The 18,650-nt window shown below is 38.7% G+C and overlaps 1 protein-coding gene across 50 annotated transcripts in view; it reads right to left on the bottom strand.

Annotated features, from left to right (window-relative positions):
- The window catches only part of PPFIBP1 (PPFIB scaffold protein 1), a 184,655-nt gene that overhangs the window by 48,918 nt on the left and 117,087 nt on the right, over positions 1-18,650 (bottom strand). For all 50 annotated transcript variants that reach the window (XR_013522732.1, XR_013522730.1, XR_013522728.1 and 47 more), the window contains one exon: positions 17,302-17,507. Coding sequence is in view for 43 of the 50 variants with exons in the window: in XM_078339054.1 (XP_078195180.1) it covers positions 17,302-17,507 (206 nt within the window). In the remaining 7 variants the exon portion in view is untranslated. The remainder of the gene's footprint in view (positions 1-17,301; positions 17,508-18,650) is intronic.

Consider the following 18,650-nt stretch of genomic DNA (forward strand, 5'->3'; position numbering starts at 1 on the left):
TTTGTATAATGTTACCTTCTATTCCACTGCAGAGCCTATAAATCGTTTTGTAACCTCCCAGCATCTGACTCAGTGCTCTGCATATACTGATTCTTACTATTTCTTCCCCTCCCTCCTGACCCCACCCTTTTTTAAAAAAATCATATTTGGGTATATTTATGCACGGTATAAATGCCACAGGAAGTATAGATTGAGCAACGACATACAGATTGTTTTTTCCTCAGCTGTCTCATATGCAAGTCATGAAAGAGACACATGAAGAGGCTCACAAAGTACAGAAAACCTAAAAACATCATTTTGAAATGTATGTAGTATGTAGTGTCTCTTGTAATCTCAACATAACCATAAGATAACTAATCCCAATAGAACTTCCTGATTCTTCATTCAAATACAATAGAAATAAAAGCCACTTGAAATCTAAAAGTGTTAGATGGGGCCACGCAGGGTTCAGCTGAAAAAGAAAATAATACCTTCAGATTTAGAACCAGAAAAAACACAAACTGTATAACTTTACTGCCTAGAGCACATCTGATGTGACATCTACTGCTTTTCCAGAATTAACTGATACCATTGTTCTATCTTTACAATAAATGCAGATTCCAGTATCAATTCTTGGAATAACAAGTCATATGTTGGGAAAGAAAAACAACAGAGCTTGAGTGAAAAGGAAAATTTCAGAATGTTTTTTCTAAAAACTTTACTATACTAGATACATTTTCCAAAATGCCACAGAGAATCAGAGGCTAATTTTGTAAGGGTGTAACGCATATTTAGAGTGAATTAAAATTTTTAAATCAGCTGCTTCACCACATACTTCCACAATTACCACAGCATAATTCTGTCTATGCTGTTGACTGAAGTGCCCAGCATTAAATCACAAGTATTGTTAAGAGTGTGATGGAGTGGCCTGGACAACTTCCCCCCCTGGGGACTAACATGAAAATGAAATGTACATACTTCTCGAGGGTAGTTTTTTTGGAAAAGAGCCAGGGTGCATAATGCATGTTCTCAATCTTAAGAAAGTGCCAAGACAGGCCCTATTCAGCTTTAAATTCCTCATTTTGATTATGGACATTAACAGGCATCTGTTTTTAAAATCTCATACAAGTAATAACATTTTAGAAACAGATAAATTTCAGTAAGTAGGAAGAAAACCCCCTGCTGTTTAGAGAGGACAAAAAGCAAAACTGGCCAAGTGTGGTGGTGCACACCTGTAATTCCAGCACTTTGGGAGGCTGAGGATTGCTTGAGCCCAGAAGTTTGAGACAAGCATAGGCAACATGGTGAGACCCTGTCTCTTAAAAAAGAAAGAAAAAAAAGACATAGCCAAGCATGGTGGTGTCCACCTGTGGTCCTAGTCACTCTGGAGACTGAGGAAGAAGAATCACTTGAGCCCGGGAGGTGGAGGCTACAGTGAGCCATGTTTGCACCACTGCACTCCAGCCTGGCCAACAAAGTGAGACCCTGTCTTAGGAAAAACAAAACAAAACAAAACTGATCTTTCTTCTAGTTGGAGGAAATTTTTTTTTTCTTTTTTTTTTTGCCAATCAGTTTGAGCTTATGAGGTTGCTCAGGTTAGCCTTGAACTGATGACCTCGCCTTCGCGAGCGCCATGACCTCCGGCGGGAGCCACTTTGGACCCCTAGTTGGAGGAAATTATAGCAAGATGAGAGCAGTGTTTCCTCCCAAGCTACTCTATACAATATATAAGTGAGGTGTTCCAAAAACCAGTTCTCCAAAATTAGCTCCAAATAGATACTGAAATTGGCTCAAAATGAGCATATTCATGTTTCTCAATACTGCATTGATATTTATAAGCACTCATAACGCTCTAGGGTAGTTTAATATATTAAAAGTTACTATTGGAGGCCAGGTGCAGTGGCTTGCGCCTGTAATCCCAGCACTCTGGGAGGCCAAAGCTGGCATATCACCTGAGGTCTGGAGTTCGAGACCAGCCCAGCGAACATGGAGAAACCCCGTCTCTACTAAAAATACAAAAATTAGCTGGGTGTGGTGGTATGCAACTGTATTCCCAGTTACTCAGGATGCTGAGGCAGGAGAATTGCTTGAACCCAGGAGGTGGAGGTTGCAGTGAGCCGAGATCAGAGCAAGACTTCGTCTCAAAAAAAAAAAACAAAAAATCAAAAGCAAAATTTAAGAGCAACCAATGTTACATCCTTGTGTTAAGCAGGTAAAGACTATTCCATCCACATGTGTTTATATTTCTGCCAATTTTGTTTCCTTTGCATTAAGAATGTTGGCAGTAAGATCCATTAGGTAAATACCCTACTGTCTCTATTCTTCCTACAGCTCCCATGTTCTAGGACGTAGGCCACGACACTCAAAACCTCCCCATACATGGCGTGCTCTCTCACACATTACTTTTATTCCTTCTGCATGGACCATCTTTTCCCACTCTTTCTTCTTCTCTTCCCATTCCTTAAGGTCCACCTCTGTGAGGGCTTGCTCTGTGAAGTCTTCCTTGAATTCACTGTTTACCATATGCCAGCGACAGCATCTAGATGAGCCTTCATTACAGCAGGCATTTCTCTGAATGCACTAAGGTTAGATCTGACTCTCTCTTCTAATGGACTCTGCATCCTTTGCAAATGGATTTGCCTTGATATGTGACATACGGTGGGTGATAACTAAAATGCCTGTTGAATAGAAGAATGACAATAGGTGTTCAATAAACACTAGTTGAATAAAGAGGGTTGCATGTTTGGTTTTGATATGGCCTTCTTGCTTCTCAGTGGGTCTTTATTTATGTATCTTCTATAATCTGTCATGCACTTCATGGCTGACCTCTATCTAGACTGGCTCCTTTCTCCTGAGGCCTGTACTCTCTCTTCCCGCTATGTTTAGGTGATCTCAGAGCCTTTGTAATGGACAATAGTTAAGGTCATCTTGTGTGAACTCCCTTAGACACTTTCTCCCTCAGTGCATAATATTATAATATATATTACCTCTTAACTCTTTTCTTTCTTTCTTTCTTCTTGCAGGCTTGAAAGAACTGATTCTTAACTCCTTCCTGAAAGCTCATCATTCCAGCTCTACTTTGGAACCTTGATTTCTTGTTTTGCTGGGACCTGTAATCACTGCTTCTACTTATTTTCCATTTCTTCCTTTTAATGAGTTTTTTTCCATTCTCATTTACAACAACTACCCCAGGGTTTTGTACCCACCACTCCACTCATCTCCCGCTCCTCTCTCTCGGGTCAATCCATCTTTCTATAACCTGTTTCTACCACCTCCTCCTTACATTGTGCCATTCTCCTTTCCCCTTCTACTGGCTGACCTTCTGGATGTTGTCTTAAACCTTGCTATTTAGTGTTCCATCATATTCTGCCTCAGATAGATGACTAATAATGTTATGCGAGTTGTCACTCAGCTTGAGTTTCTCAGTGTAAAACTGTCTTACTTCTTTTGATTCTTCCACGGTGCCTACAAAATCCTGAGCACATAATTTACAATGTATTTAAGCATAAACTCTTGTTGAGTCTATCTGATTTTCAAAGCACAGAAGAGCAGCCTAAATAACTACCTTTCTACTTTAGCTCATGGTGCAACCCCTTATTGGCCACATTCAATCCAGCTAAGTGGAAATTGGAATCAACTTGGGGATTTCAACAGTACAGTATCCAACCAATAGTGTGTGTGGAGAGTCAGGGTGGGATATCCAGCTCAACTGTAACCTTGACAGTTTGATTTAATTAAAGAACTTATGGCTTCTGCCAGGTTTTTCTGGCATGATGGAGATAAACACATCTAAAAAGCTTTATCCCTCATAGAATTACAGAATCTTAGAGTTAGCCAGGATCACATGGAAAACAAATTCCCTGACTCTACATAGCAGGTGCTACACATAACATTAGTACACCATCTACTTTTCCTTTCACCATCTAAGTGGAAAGCCTTCTTTTTATATAGATTTACTTTTAATTATCAAGTATTACAATCAAGCATAAAGATGTAATAAATGTTAACATCTTTCCTTTCTGTCTGTTTAAAAAATGTTTATTACAGAAAATTTCAAATAGATTTAAATTAGAGAAATGAGCATGATGAAACCCCACGTATTCATCATTCCATTTCAATCGTTATTATTCATGGAAGGCAGGAGTCTCACCTGCTATTTTTACTTATAACGTCATGTTGTGTTTTCCTTTATTTTCTGGGTTCTATTGCTTTGCATTGGTCTAGAGTTGTTTTCCCTATTTCCCCTTTGTTTCGCTTTGTTCTTTCCTGAGCTCTGCTGTCCTGTCTAAATCCAAAATCAATATACAAGTGGCGATTTGCCACAACTATGCTTATTTACTTTATAAAACAGAAACTAATTTTGAGTGTAATATTCCCAAATCAGAATGTTTAGTACCTAAATTAAAATAGGGAAAACAGCCCCCTTTTTAAGGACAATAAATGTTAAAAAACATAGCTGGATCACTAATACTACATATACACAAATAGACGCACACACCACATTCCAGTACAATTTCATTATATTTATTTTTAAAACTAATTGTTAAAACTGTCACATGGTCTTGATTTCAAAATTCTGTTTTTAAACATTCAGTACCAAGAATGAAAAAGTAAGGCTCAGTTCATGAAATCTCCTTTATGTAAATGTTATCTCTAGTTACCAAAAAAAATAATTACTATGACAGCGTTTTGTACTCAGAATTATACCTTTGCCACACATGCAAACATTTACTGCATGCCTGCTCTCCACTAGACTCTGAACTATGAGGAACGATTGAGATAAGACTTGAATCCTTCAGCCATGAAGAGCATAATCATATTGCATTTGAGTTCAATGCCATAATCAGGCATCTTATACCGCTACTGTCCAAAGAGTCAAAGAACAAGACATCAGTGATGCTGGAAACCAAGCAACCAGGCAGTGGCAGTACTCTGCTCCCCTGTCCTCTCACTGGGTATAATGGAATGAGGGCATGAGCTTCGCAGTGTGGCGGAGGGGCTGGCAGGGACGTGTTTAGACTATAATATTACCCTAGTCATAGGTTTACGCCTAAGCCCCCTGAATTTGGGGAGGACAGAGAAAAGAAGGTCCAAGTCTCCCTAGAAGTGACGCTGCAGCTTCTATCGCAGTACAGCAGCATATTCATTCATTCATTCAATATCATCATTCACTCACTTATTCAACATTTGGTGAAAGCCAGCAATATGTGACAGGATACAGAGATCTAGCGAAATAATCGCTTTTCTACTTTGGGAAGGATAACATGAGATCAAGAAAAAAAGTCTCTATCATTCTCGTCACTTTTACCTTTTTAACTCTCCAAAAGGAACAGGGAAACCTCTTTCCATTCAATCCTAACAAATACCAGTAGTTTAGGACTCTGTGCAAAGTACATCTTTTACCTCTGGAAACTAGGAATAATGCTGATTTGGTCAATTCATTTTTCTGTGTTTGTGGACACATTCCATTGGAGTTTACTTGAAGCTATTCAAAGGGGGAAAACTGCCTTAATTTTAGCTAGGACATCTCAGTGAGGTACTGCATAACTCAGATAATTGTGATCACATATGGGATACAATCTTAAGATATACTTTGTTTGCCAAGGCCTGAGAAAACATTTCCTGGAGGCCCACATGAAAAGCAAAGCTGGTCAGAAAGCAGCAGGGATCAGAGGGTGGTAGGACGGGGACTGCATCGTGGGGCCAGGAGTCAGGGACTCACGGAGAACAGCCAGCAGCCCTGCAGAGAGTGCGTCCCATGCCTGAACTCTTCTAAGTTATGAGTATTTTGATTTTTACAGCAACTTTAAAAAATATAAATTTGGGATTAATATTATCTAACTTTTAATGTAAAAATAAGAGGGAATGTATTATGATGATTTAACAGGTCAGAAGCCAATCTAGAACACCTCATGTTCCCTGTTTACATTCTACCTTTCTCATGGGTGACGATGACCATTTTGGAGTCATTACCATTAGTATTCACCATCGGTATTTCACTTACTTTGTTGAAACTTGTATTTTTTAAATTTCTGCTGATTTTCAGATGGCCTCATAATTAAAACTGCCAAATGGTCAGACACCTTTGGGATTTCACTACCTGATCCCCGGCTGACATGGATCAAGGTCATGATCCTCAGTTTAATAAAATATAAGAATGTTCTAGGGCAACTTATAAAGTTAGACCCAAAGTAAACAACTACTTGCTTGACTCAAGCAATTAGACATACTTTTCCATTTGCCTTCTTAAATCTGGAGCTTCAAAAAGCAAGTAGTTCTCCATTATTAATATCTGTGTTAACACATTATAGTATTTCAGAATCAAAACAGAAAATTCAGCCTTAATTTGATTAAACAAGTATGTCATAGTCTACAGGTTTTCTAACCACAAGGGACACAGTTCTGAGTTTTAAAAGAAATTTGTTCATTTCTAGAAGCCTACAGCTACACTAGTAAATTCATTCTTATAGATTTAATGTCCCTTCACTGTAACAGGCTACAAGTGTTGGTAGTTTATCATATTCAGCTTCTGATCATATGAAACAAACAGGCAGGAACAATTAACAGTGAAGAAATAACCTTTATCCTACAAGAAACCAGGGGATTTCCCTGGCTCCAGCAAAATAATAATTAGAACTGCAAATGCCCAGTTGCACTAATGAAAAGGTTAATATCCATCATAAAGTACATAGCCTCTCAAGTTGGCTATCATTAAAGATTAACCGAACCTTTAGAATGTATCTGTTATTATTAACAGATACATATTTTTTCTAGAAATTTCTTAAGTGTTTCTAAAGTATTGCAGAAGCTCCTCTTCATTCTGAGAAATGTTTGTAGTCTTTTGTCACAAGATGTGAACTATGTATGGGTGGTTTGTAACCTAACTCCCCTTGTAATTGGACCCAACTCTCTTTCCCTCATTGCAAAGGGATCCTGTTAAACATTTTCCCTCTACTGTCTATGCTCTACTCTTCAGTATTACCTTTCCGACTAGCCTTTTATCGGTTGTATTGATAAGTGCTCAGCATACACCTGTAAAATGGGGATGATGGTTACTGCCACTTAGGATTGTAAGGATCCTAGTTCATACGATTGTAAGAATCCTTGCAATCCTAAGTGGCAGTAACCATCATCCCCATTTTACAGGCAAGAAAACCAAGACACAGAGCTTAAGGCATTTTCCCAAGGTCATACAAGCATAGAAGAGTTAGGGCCAACATTAAAATTCAGGTCTGCTGTCACTATAGCCTGCATCCGAAACTGCCTAGATACAATCCTACCTTATAATTCACCGCTTCCTTTTTTTAAACATCACAATCTCTTTTATTTGTCATTTGGGCAGTTTCCCTGTACTCAATATGAAGGAAGAATTTGCTAGGATTCTGTGTTTCTTAAATGCTAGAATATCATCAATTTTAATTTTTTATTGTGGTAAAATACACATGTAAAATTTACCATTTTAACCATTTTGAAGTGTATAGTTCAGTGGTATTAAGTACATTTACACTGTGTTGCAACCGTCACCATCATCCATCTAAATAAGTCTTTTCATCTTGCAAAACTGAAATTCTATGCACAGTAAGTATTATTTTCCTACCCCCGCCCAAGATCCTAAAAAAGAAAGAAGAGAGAGAGAAAGGGAGCATGAATCCAAGCTAAAATGTATACATATCCCCATTTTAAGATCATAAAACACATCCCAATTTCGGGAATATTACATTGGAAAAATCTAATATTATCAGCAAATCATTAAATTATAAGCATTTCATCTTCTATTGTTAGATTCCCAATGCTGGCCCAAGTATCTTTTTGGTTCTAAAATAAAGTCTATCATGGTAGGTGGTGATAATTCAATTTCACACCTATGCTATTATGGTGCCAAACCTCCAGTCCTGCTCTCCTTTTCTTACTTTGTTTTTGCCTTTTGCTGTCTTTCTTCTTTCATTCTGTCATTCTCTGCATAATCAAGAAAACACACTTAATTTGGAAATTGGGATCAAGGTGAGGAATACATATAAATAAGTTCGATGTACAGAAATAAACTTCGCAACAACAACAACAACAACAACAAAAATCCCTTATCTCTCTAGATCTACAGCTAATTTATTTTTATATTGTTACTTTTAGGATAAAAATGGAATCATTAGTTCTGTAAAATATTTGCCATTTTGTGGATTCTCAAGATTAAAATGTTAAATAATAAGATAGCAACTAAAAACACAGATTGACAAGCCGTTCCTTCCCAAGGAAAAAACTTAAAACAACTTCCATTCATTCAAATGTGCATTCCACTTTATCATTCACGGAACTTCATTCATTACAAACATAACTACTGAGCCAGGCATTGTTCTAAGCACCAAGGATACAGTAATTTTTTAAAAAATAAGGGCAAAAAGCAGATTCATGATGCTTATATTCCAGTTGGAAAGACAAAAAATAAATAATATAAATGTCACGAGTACATTGCACATAAGAAAACGGTGAATCCGGATTCAAGATGGTGCGGTAAGAACAACTCAGGATCGCAGCTTTCAGTGAATGCACAGAGGCTGCTACAGGTGTACCCCAGACAAGCAGGTCCTGGAGTGAACCTCAGCAGTCATACAGCAGAGGGGCTAGACTGGTAGAAGGAAACCAAGTAACAGAAAGACCTCATCATCAACAATCTGGGTGTCCCCTCAGAGACCCAATCGAAAACTCAGCAACTACTCAGACGACAGGTGGATAAATCCACAAAGATGGGAAGAAACCAGCACAAAAAGGAGGAAAACACCCAAAACCAGAACACCTCGCCTCCTACAAAGGACCAAAACTCCTCACCAGCAAGGGAACAAAGCTGGATGGAGAATGACTGTGACGAAATGATGGAATCAGACTTCAGAAGGTGGGTAATAAGAAACGTTTGTGAGCTAAAAGAACATGTTCTAAATCAATGCAAAGAAACTAAGAACCTTGAAAAAAGATTTGAAAAAAGATTCGAGGAAATGATAACAAGAATGGATAACTTAGAGAGGAATATGAATGAATTGAAGGAGCTAAAAAATACAACATGAGAACTTCGCGAAGCATGCACAAATTTCAACAGCGGAATTGACCAAACAGAAGAAAGAATATCAGAAGTCAAAGATCAACTCAATGAAATAAAACGAGAAACCAAGATTAGAGAAAAAAACGCAAAAAGGAATGAACAAAGTCTCCAAGAAATGTAAGACTATGTGAAGAGACCTAACCTACGTTTGATAGGTGTACCAGAAGGGGACGAAGAGAACAAATTCAAGCTGGAAAATACTCTTCAGGATATTATCCAGGAAAATTTCCCCAACCTAGCAAGGCAGGCCAACACTCAAATCCAGGAAATACAGAGACCACCACAAAGATACTCCGCAAGAATAGCAACCCCAAGGCACAAACTCGTCAGATTCAGCAGGGTTGAAATGAAGGACAGGCCAGGAGCGGTGGCTCAAGCCAGTAATCCCAGCACTTCGGGAGGCCAAAGCGGGTGGATCACGAGGTCAAGAGATTGAGACCATCCTGATCAACATGGTGAAACCCCGTCTCTAATAAAAATACAAAAAAATTAGCTGGGCACAGTGGCGCATGCCTGTAATCCCAGCTACTCAGGAGGCTGAGGCAGGAGAATTGCCTGAACCCAGGAGGCGGAGGTTGCGGTGAGCCGAGATCGCACCATTGCATTCCAGCCTGGGTAACAAGAGCTAAACTCCATCTCAAAAAAAAAAAAAAAAAAGAAATGAAGAAGAAAATACTAAGGGCAGCCAGAGAGAAAGGTCGGGTCACCCACAAAGGGAAGCCCATCAGACTCACAGCAGATCTCTCGGCAGAAACCCTACAAGCAAGAAGAGAGTTGGGGCCAATATTCAACATCCTTAAAGAAAAGAACTTTCAACCCAGAATTACATATCCAGCCAAACTGAGCTTCATAAGTGAAGGAAAAATAAAATCCTTTGCGAACAAGCAAGTACTCAGAGATTTTGTCACCACCAGGCCTGCTTTACAAAAGTTCCTGAAAGAGGCACTACACATAGAAAGGAACAACCAGTACCAGCCATTCCAAAAACACACTAAATGCTAAAGAGCATCAACAAAATGAAGAACTTTCATCAACTAACAGGCAAAACAGCCAGCTAGCATCAAAATGGCAGTATCAAATTCACACATAACAATATTAACCCTAAATGTAAATGGACTAAATGCACCAATCAAAAGACACAGACTGGCAAATTGGATAAAAAAACAAAACCCATCAGTGTGCTGTGTCCAGGAAACCCATCTCACATGCAAGGATACACAAAGGCTCAAAATAAAGGGATGGAGAAAGCTTTACCAAGCAAATGGAGAGCAAAAAAAAGCAAAAGTTGCAATTCTCATCTCTGATAAAATAGACTTTAAAGCAACAAAGATCAAAAGAGACAAAGAAGGCCATTACATAATGGTAAAAGGATCGATACAACAAGAAGAGCTAACGATCCTAAATATATATGGACTCAATACAGGAGCACCCAGATATATAAGGCAAGTTCTTAGTGACTTACAAAGAGACTTAGACTCCCACACAATAATAGAGGGAGACTTTAACACTCCACTGTCAACATTAGACAGATCAACCAGACAGAAAACTAACAAGGATATCCAGGGCTTGAATGCAGACCTGGAACAAGCAAACCTGATAGACATTTACAGAACTCTCCACCCCAAATCCACAGAAAATACATTCTTCTCAGCACCACATCACGCCTACTCTAAAATTGACCACATAATTGGAAGTAAAGCACTCCTCAGCAAATGCAAAACAACGAAAATCATAACAAACAGTCTCTCAGACCAAAGTGCAATCAAGTTAGAACTCAGAATTCAGAAACAAACCCAGAACCACACAGCTTCATGGAAACTGAACAACTGGCTCTTGAATGTTGCTGGATAAACAATGAAATGAAGGCAGAAATAAAGAAGTTCTTCGAAAACAATGAGAACAAAGACACAACATACCAGAATCTCTGGGACACATTTAAAGCAGTCTCTAGAGAAAAATACATAGCAATAAGTGCCCATATGAGAATAGTGGAGAGATCCAAAATTGACAGCCTATCATCAAAATTGAAAGAGCTAGAGGAGCAAGATCAAAAAAACTCAAAACCTAGCAGAAGACAGGAAATAACTAAGATCAGAGCAGAACTGAAGGAAATAGAGACACGAAAAACCCTTCAAAAAATCAATAAATCCAAGAGCTGGTTTTTTAAAAAGATCAACAAAATAGACAGACCACTAGCCAGACTGATAAAAAAGAAAAGAAAGAACAACCAAATAGATGCAATAAAAAACGATAAAGGGGAAATCACCACAGACTCCACAGAAATTCAAACCATCATCAGAGAATATTACAAACAACTCTATGCACATAAACTAGTAAACCTGGAAGAAATGGATAAATTCCTGGACACCTGTGTCCTCCCAAGCCTAAAGCAGGAGGAAGCCGAAACTATGAATAGACCAATAACAAGGTCTGAAGTCGAGGCAGCAATTAAGAGCCTACCACACAAAAAAAGCCCAGGTCCAGATGGGTTCATAGCCAAATTCTACCAGACACACAAAGGAGAGCTGGTACCATTCCTTCTGAAACTATTCCAAATAATCCAAAAAGAGGGAATCCTTCCCAAATCATTTTATAAGACCAACAACATCCTGTTACCAAAACCCGGCAGAGACTCAACAAGAAAAGAAAACTTCAGGCCAATATCCATGATGAACATAGATGCAAAAATCTTCAATAAAATATTGGCAAGCCGATTGCAACAGCACATCAAAAAACTTATCCATCATGATCAAGTAGGTTTCATCCCAGGGATGCAAGACTGGTTCAACATACGCAAGTCTATAAATGTAATTCACCACATAAACAGAACCAAAAACAAAAACCACATGATTATCTCAATTGAGCGCAGAGAAGGCATTCGACAAAATTCAACAGTCCTTTATGCTAAAAACTCTCAATAAACTTGTTATCGGTGGAACGTATCTCAAAGTAATAAAAGCTATTTACGAGAAACCAACAGCCAATATCATACTGAATGGGCAAAAACTGGAAGCATTCCCTTTGAAATCTGGCACTAGACAAGGATGCCCTCTTTCACCACTCCTATTCAATATAGTACTGGAAGTTCTAGCCAGAGCAATCAGGCAAGCAAAAGAAATAAAGGGTATTCAAATAGGAAAGGTGGAAGCCAAATTGTCACTATTTGCAGACAACATGATAGTATACCTAGAAGACCCCATCGCCTCAGCCCAAAATATCCTGAAACTGATAAGCAACTTCAGCAAAGTCTCAGGATATAAAATCAATGTGCAGAAATCACAAGCATTCCTCTATGCCAATAACAGACTTAAAGAGAGCCAAATCAAGAACGAACTGCCATTCACAACTGCTACAAAAAGAATAAAATACCTAGGAATACGACTCACAAGGAATGTAAGGGACCTCTTCAAGGAAAACTACAAACCACTGCTCAACGAAATCAGAGACAACACAAACAAATGGGGAAACATTCCATGTTCATGGTTAGGAAGAATTAATATCCCGAAAATGGCTATCCTGCCCAAAGTAATTTATAGAATCAATGCTATCCCCATCAAGCTACCATCGACTTTCTTCACAGAACTGGAAAAAACCACCATGAACTTCATATGGAACCAAAAGAGAGCCCACATAGCCAAGTCAATTCTAAGCAAAAAGAACACAGTGGGGGGCATCACACTACCGGATTTCAAACTATACTACAAGGCTACAGTAAGCAAAACAGCATGGTACTGGTACCAAAACAGAGATATAGACCAATGGAACAGAACAGAGGCATCGGAGGCAACACAACATATCTACAACCATACCATCTTTGATAAACCTGACAAAAACAAGCAATGGGGAAAGGATTCCCTGTTTAATAAATGGTGTTGGGAAAACTGGCTAGCCATGTGCAGAAAGCAGAAACTGGACCCCTTCCTGACACCTTACACTAAAATTAACTCCAGATGGATTAAAGATTTAAACATAAGACCTGGCACCATAAAAACCCTAGCAGAAAATCTAGGCCAAACCATTCAGGACATAGGAGTAGGCAAGGACTTCATGACCAAAACACCAAAAGCACTGGCAACAAAAGCCAAAATAGACAAATGGGACCTAATCAAACTCCACAGCTTCTGCACGGCAAAAGAAACAGTCACTAGAGTGAATCGGCAACCAACAGAATGGGACAAAATGTTTGCAGTTTACCCATCTGACAAAGGGCTGATATCCAGAATTTACAAAGAACTCAAACAGATTTACAGGAAAAAAACAAACAAGCCCATTCAAAAATGGGCAAAGGATATGAACAGACACTTTACAAAAGAAGACATACATGAGGGCAACAAACATATGAAAAAATGCTTATCATCACTGGTCATTACAGAGATGCCAATCAAAACCACACTGAGATACCATCTCACCCCAGTTAGAATGGCGATCATTAAAAAATCTGGAGACAACAGACGCTGGAGAGGATGTGGAGAAATAGGAACACTTTTACACTGTTGGTGGGAGTGTAAACTAGTTCAACCATTGTGGAAGACAGTGTGGCGATTCCTCAAGGCCTTAGAAATAGAAATTCCAATTGACCCAGCAATCCCATTACTGTGTATATATCCAAATAACTATAAATCGTTCTACTATAAGGACACATGCACACGAATGTTCATTGCAGCACTGTTTACAATAGCAAAGACCTGGAACCAACCCAAATGTCCATCAATGATAGACTGGATTGGGAAAATGTGGCACATATACACCATGGAATATTATGCAGCAATCAAAAATGATTAGTTCGTGTCGTTTGTAGGGACATGGATGAATCTGGAGAACATCATTCTCAGCAAACTGACACAAGAACAGAAAATGAAATACCGCATATTCTCACTCATAGGCGGGTGATGAAAAGTGAGAACACATGGACACAGGGCAGGGAGTACCAAACACTGGGGTCTATTGGGGGGAAGAGGGGAGGGACATCGGGGGGGGAGCTGTGGAGGGACAGCCTGGGGAGAAATGCCAAATGTAGGTGAAGGGGAGGAAGGCAGCAAAACACACTGTCATGTGTGTACCTATGCAACTGTCTTGCATGTTCTGCACATGTACCCCAAAACCTAAAATGCAATAAAAAAAAACAGATTATGTGCAGATACTAGGTCAATATTATTATTATCCTACATGTGTTTTTATGATTGGCACGATATTCATGTTTTGATTTTTCCTTTCTTGCCTGAATTAATCATAGTATAATCTATAAATGAAGGAATAGATATTATTGAGAGGACAATGTTTAAAGAAAATGCTGAAGTTGAAATTGTAAGTTATTTTTTTAAAAGCTCTTATTGATCAGTTGCTTTGCGGTAATTTAGACTCAGCCATAGCAAAATGTACTCTTTTTGTGTTAAAAGCCTATGAGAACACAAAGGTTATGTGAATTCATTCATTCACCCAACACGTCACCTTTGATTTTATCCTGATAAGTTTTATAAAGGCAAGGACAGTGTTGATATGGTTCAGTATTTTTTCTGCAGTGAGCCAGAGTGCTGGTCCCAAAATCAAGTGCATAAATGCTATGCATAATGTGGAATCTTATAGTAATTACCAGTTGGCAAATTATGAACTTCAAAACCTATATGAGGATATATTTTATTTTTTATGCCATCCCAAATATTTCTCTCTCACATGAAAAAGGCATGAAAGTAACACATGAATTTTAGAGTGTTTGATGGTGGTTGAAGGGTATGCTTACTTTCCTGAAGATAATTTTTTTTAAAAATTTGATTTTCTAATAAGAGTGGAAAAGTCTCTTAGACACATTAACAAACAAGAAACAATGTCATTTATGTGAGTTGAGGAATAAGTCTTTGCAGCAAGTATGTGTAGCATGAGGCAGGCAGCCTCAGAACCTTTTGGCTAAATGACATGGTTTTTTTTTTTTCTCTTAAAAGCTAATCAAGTCTCTATTAGCTTGGTCTAGTCCTGCTAAAGAAAAGAATAATGTCATATATCTGTCCTATCATTATAACAATGATACATTGTTAACCTCTTATGGAAGGGGAATGAATCACAGATGCCAGATTGAATCCCACTGGCTCTAAAATCCTGATCTTTCCCTTATACACAATTCCTCCACAAATGCAAAAAGCATGGTTAACTTGCTGTGATCTTTCCCCATATTATTTCAAATGTCCAGAAAGATACGAAATAAAATCAAAGGTTGAACTATAAAAAAAAAAAGAAAGAAAACGGTGAATCCTGAGAACAAAATAAAGCAGGAAGGTGTAAGACACATAATAAATGGGTATAATTTTAGTGAGGGTGGTGATGCAAGGCCTCATTGAGAGCAGAGCTTTTGAGTATTTGAGTAAATACCAGAAGAATCTGTGGGTGCTAGCCATACAGATATCTGGGAAAAGAGCTTTCCAGGCAGAGTGAAGAGCCAGTGTAAAAGCCCTGAGGCCAGTGTACCTGGCATGTTAGAGAATCAGTGAAAAAGCCAATGTGCTTGGCGTGGAGTAAAAAAGGAGATGTGTGATGAGAGATGAGGTCAGAAAGTCATGGGGAGCAAATCCTGTGAGGCCTTGCAACCCACAGTAAGCACTTTGGTTTTTACTCTGAGTAAGATGCGATGCCATTGGCAGTTTCTGAAATAGGAGTGAGTGTCAAGATCTAACCTATATTCACATGTAATCATCATTACTTTTTATCATTTCCTGAAATACTTTCACAGAACAGATTAAGCATATGCTAATGGAAATGTTTTAGACACATGTCAAAAACTGAACTACAGGTACACTTAGGCTACTAATGTCATTGGTGGCCTCTGGGTGTGGGCTAGGAACAGGTTCTTCTAACAATAGTAAATTCCTTTTTCACTGCATGCTAAATGGTCAGAAGAACATGGAGTAAAGAAGGGGTAAGATAGGACATTGAAATAGACTAAGGGATATGCTAGGAAACACCAGTTTGGGAGCATGAAGCAATCCCCAAAGAAATCAGCAAACCTGGACCCTTAAATCTCTGGAGGGGAAATTTACAGAGCAATAGTAAGACATTATGTGTTTTGACAAGCAAAATATCTCCAATTATCAAGTCTGTGTAGCTGCACCAGTGCTAAAGGATGGATTGTACTGTCTGCACTCAGAAATGCAGAGGTAAACAAGGTGGGAACACAGAACATTCAGCACAGGACTGGCTGGGAGCACCAGTATTTGTGTCCCATCATATGAAAATGTTTTTGCTGCAGGATGTACTCTTAAGGTTCCCAAAGGAAGCAGCTTTCCTGTCTACCACAGATCCAAAAGTAGATCATGATTCTTTCATATAATAATCCTCATTAGTTTTTATATAAACACAGTTAGCTCATAAGCATGTTAGTACATCTTATCGAAAACTGAATATCCTTTAACAGAAAATATCTCCTTTCCTCTCTCCTCCATTGAATTTGTTTTTGTGACATACTTTAGATTTTACATGTTCATCGCAGATTAAAACCACAGTATTTACCATTGCAGCTAAATAAAGGGTAGCTCTGCCACGTCATCAGTTTTTGAGAAGGATGCCTAGAAAGAGGCCTCATTGTTCAGTGAATAACACCATTTACCCATTTATGCTGGAGGTTGCAATTTTTTTGTGTGAAAAATCAGATCTTGGCGATAACCTTGAGAAGTAGGATATAAATAACTCTCACAAGCTTACCATTCCAATAATGGAACACTACACATAAATGGGTTAAAGGTCCGACTCCACAATTTAATTTGAGAACAGGAACTGAAGTGATTGCCATAAACCACTAGATGGCATTTCATGTCAAATACTGCTGTAAATCCCTGTTGCTTTTTGAATGTCTTTCATTATGCTTTCTATTTAGAATTGCCATTGGTCCTTTATAGTGAATAACCCAATATGACTGAGAAATCATCTATTATGTGCAAGATTCTTTCCCTTATAGGACTATTTGTTTTAAGCCACAGTAGGTCATTCAGGCACAATCTAAAAGCCAGTCTGTTTTTATGGGCAGAATCAGGTGACCTGTTGTTGGTACTTAGAAAATGGACACTAATATCACTTTCTAAAAAGTTATCTTTAGAGTCAAAAGAAAATTAAGATATCTTAAGGAATAAAATGAGAGCATATCTATTGCCCTATACTTCTTTTCCTTGTTCTAATCAGCTATTCTATGTTCCAAATTTTGGAATAAGCAACAAAAGAGTCATACACAGAATTTACAACACACAGACACCTACCATTTGACTCTGAAGCCATTCGACAAGCGTTTCTGCTGTTGAATCTGGGATTTGGCATCTCAAGCCTTCTTTCTCATCCGTTTCCATCATCTCTAACAATCCACGCAGGTCTTCCACAAGGTGCAGAGCTCGCAAACTTCCCATGAATGGAGAGGTGGGAGATTGGCAATCAAAAATCCCATTGGAATATTCCAGGGCCTTAGAACCTAAGTTAAACAAAATCACAGAGACAGCAATGGGATTTATGTTAGATAAAACACCAAAGCCAAGGGCAGTAAACCAGCCTAGTCACAGTAATGTACAATCAAAAGAAACAGAAAAAGGATAATTCAATCACATAAACTTCTCCAAGTCAGAGTTATGTGATGCAAAAATTAAAATCATGTAGTTGATGATAAATATCAATGGTCCAATTCCTAACAAGGAGGCCAATCATGTGGTATAGAAAGAAAAAGAGCCTGGTGGGCTTTGGTGTGAGGTGTACTGGCCTCATGGAGATGATGGATAAGAAAGTGGCAGATCAGAAAATACAAATATTAGAGCTGGTCCATTCTGGACCAATACTGAACCAAGTGACTTCTGGCTTAGAAACTGTGGATGAAGGGTTATGAAATGAACACAGATAAAGACTATTAGAGTAAATTCTGAGGAAATATGATGAGCTCAACGTGTTAAATGATTATACTGATGTGCCTACAGGACATTTCAGGGGAGATACCTAGTTGGAACTGAGAAATAGGAACTGGAAGCTTAGCAAAGAGTTGGGAAGGTAAATAGATGTAAATAAGCAGGGTGCAGTGGTGTGTGTCTGTAACCACAGGTACTTGAGGTGGGACGATTGCTTGAGCCCAGCATTTGAAGACTGTGCTATACATGTTATTCACAGGCAATCATGCCTGTAAATAGCCACTGCACTCCAGCTTGAGCAACAGACCAAGACCTCCTCTCTTAAAAGAAAAATAGATATGGCCAGGCATGATGGCTCATGCCTGAAATCCCAGCACTTCGGGAGCCTGAACAAGGGGTGGGATCACAAGGTCAGGAGTTCAAGATCAGCCTGGCCAAGACGGTGAAACCCTGTCTCTACTAAAAATAAAAAAATTAGCCCAGCGTGGTGGCAGTGCCTGTAATCCCAGGTACTCTGGAGGCTAAGGCAGAGAACTGCTTGAACCTGGGAGGTGGGGGTTGCAGTGAGCTGAGATCATACCACTGTACTCCAGCCTGAACAACAGAGCGAGACTCTGTCTCAAAAGAAAAAAGAAATATGAGCGTCATTGGTGGACAGTTAATTTTGAATTCAAGGAAACAGATCAGAATGTTCATGGTTACAGGGTGTCCTCAAAGTATGG

The sequence above is a fragment of the Callithrix jacchus genome, chromosome 9 (assembly GCF_049354715.1).
Source record: "Callithrix jacchus isolate 240 chromosome 9, calJac240_pri, whole genome shotgun sequence".
Classification (NCBI taxonomy): domain Eukaryota; kingdom Metazoa; phylum Chordata; class Mammalia; order Primates; family Cebidae; genus Callithrix; species Callithrix jacchus.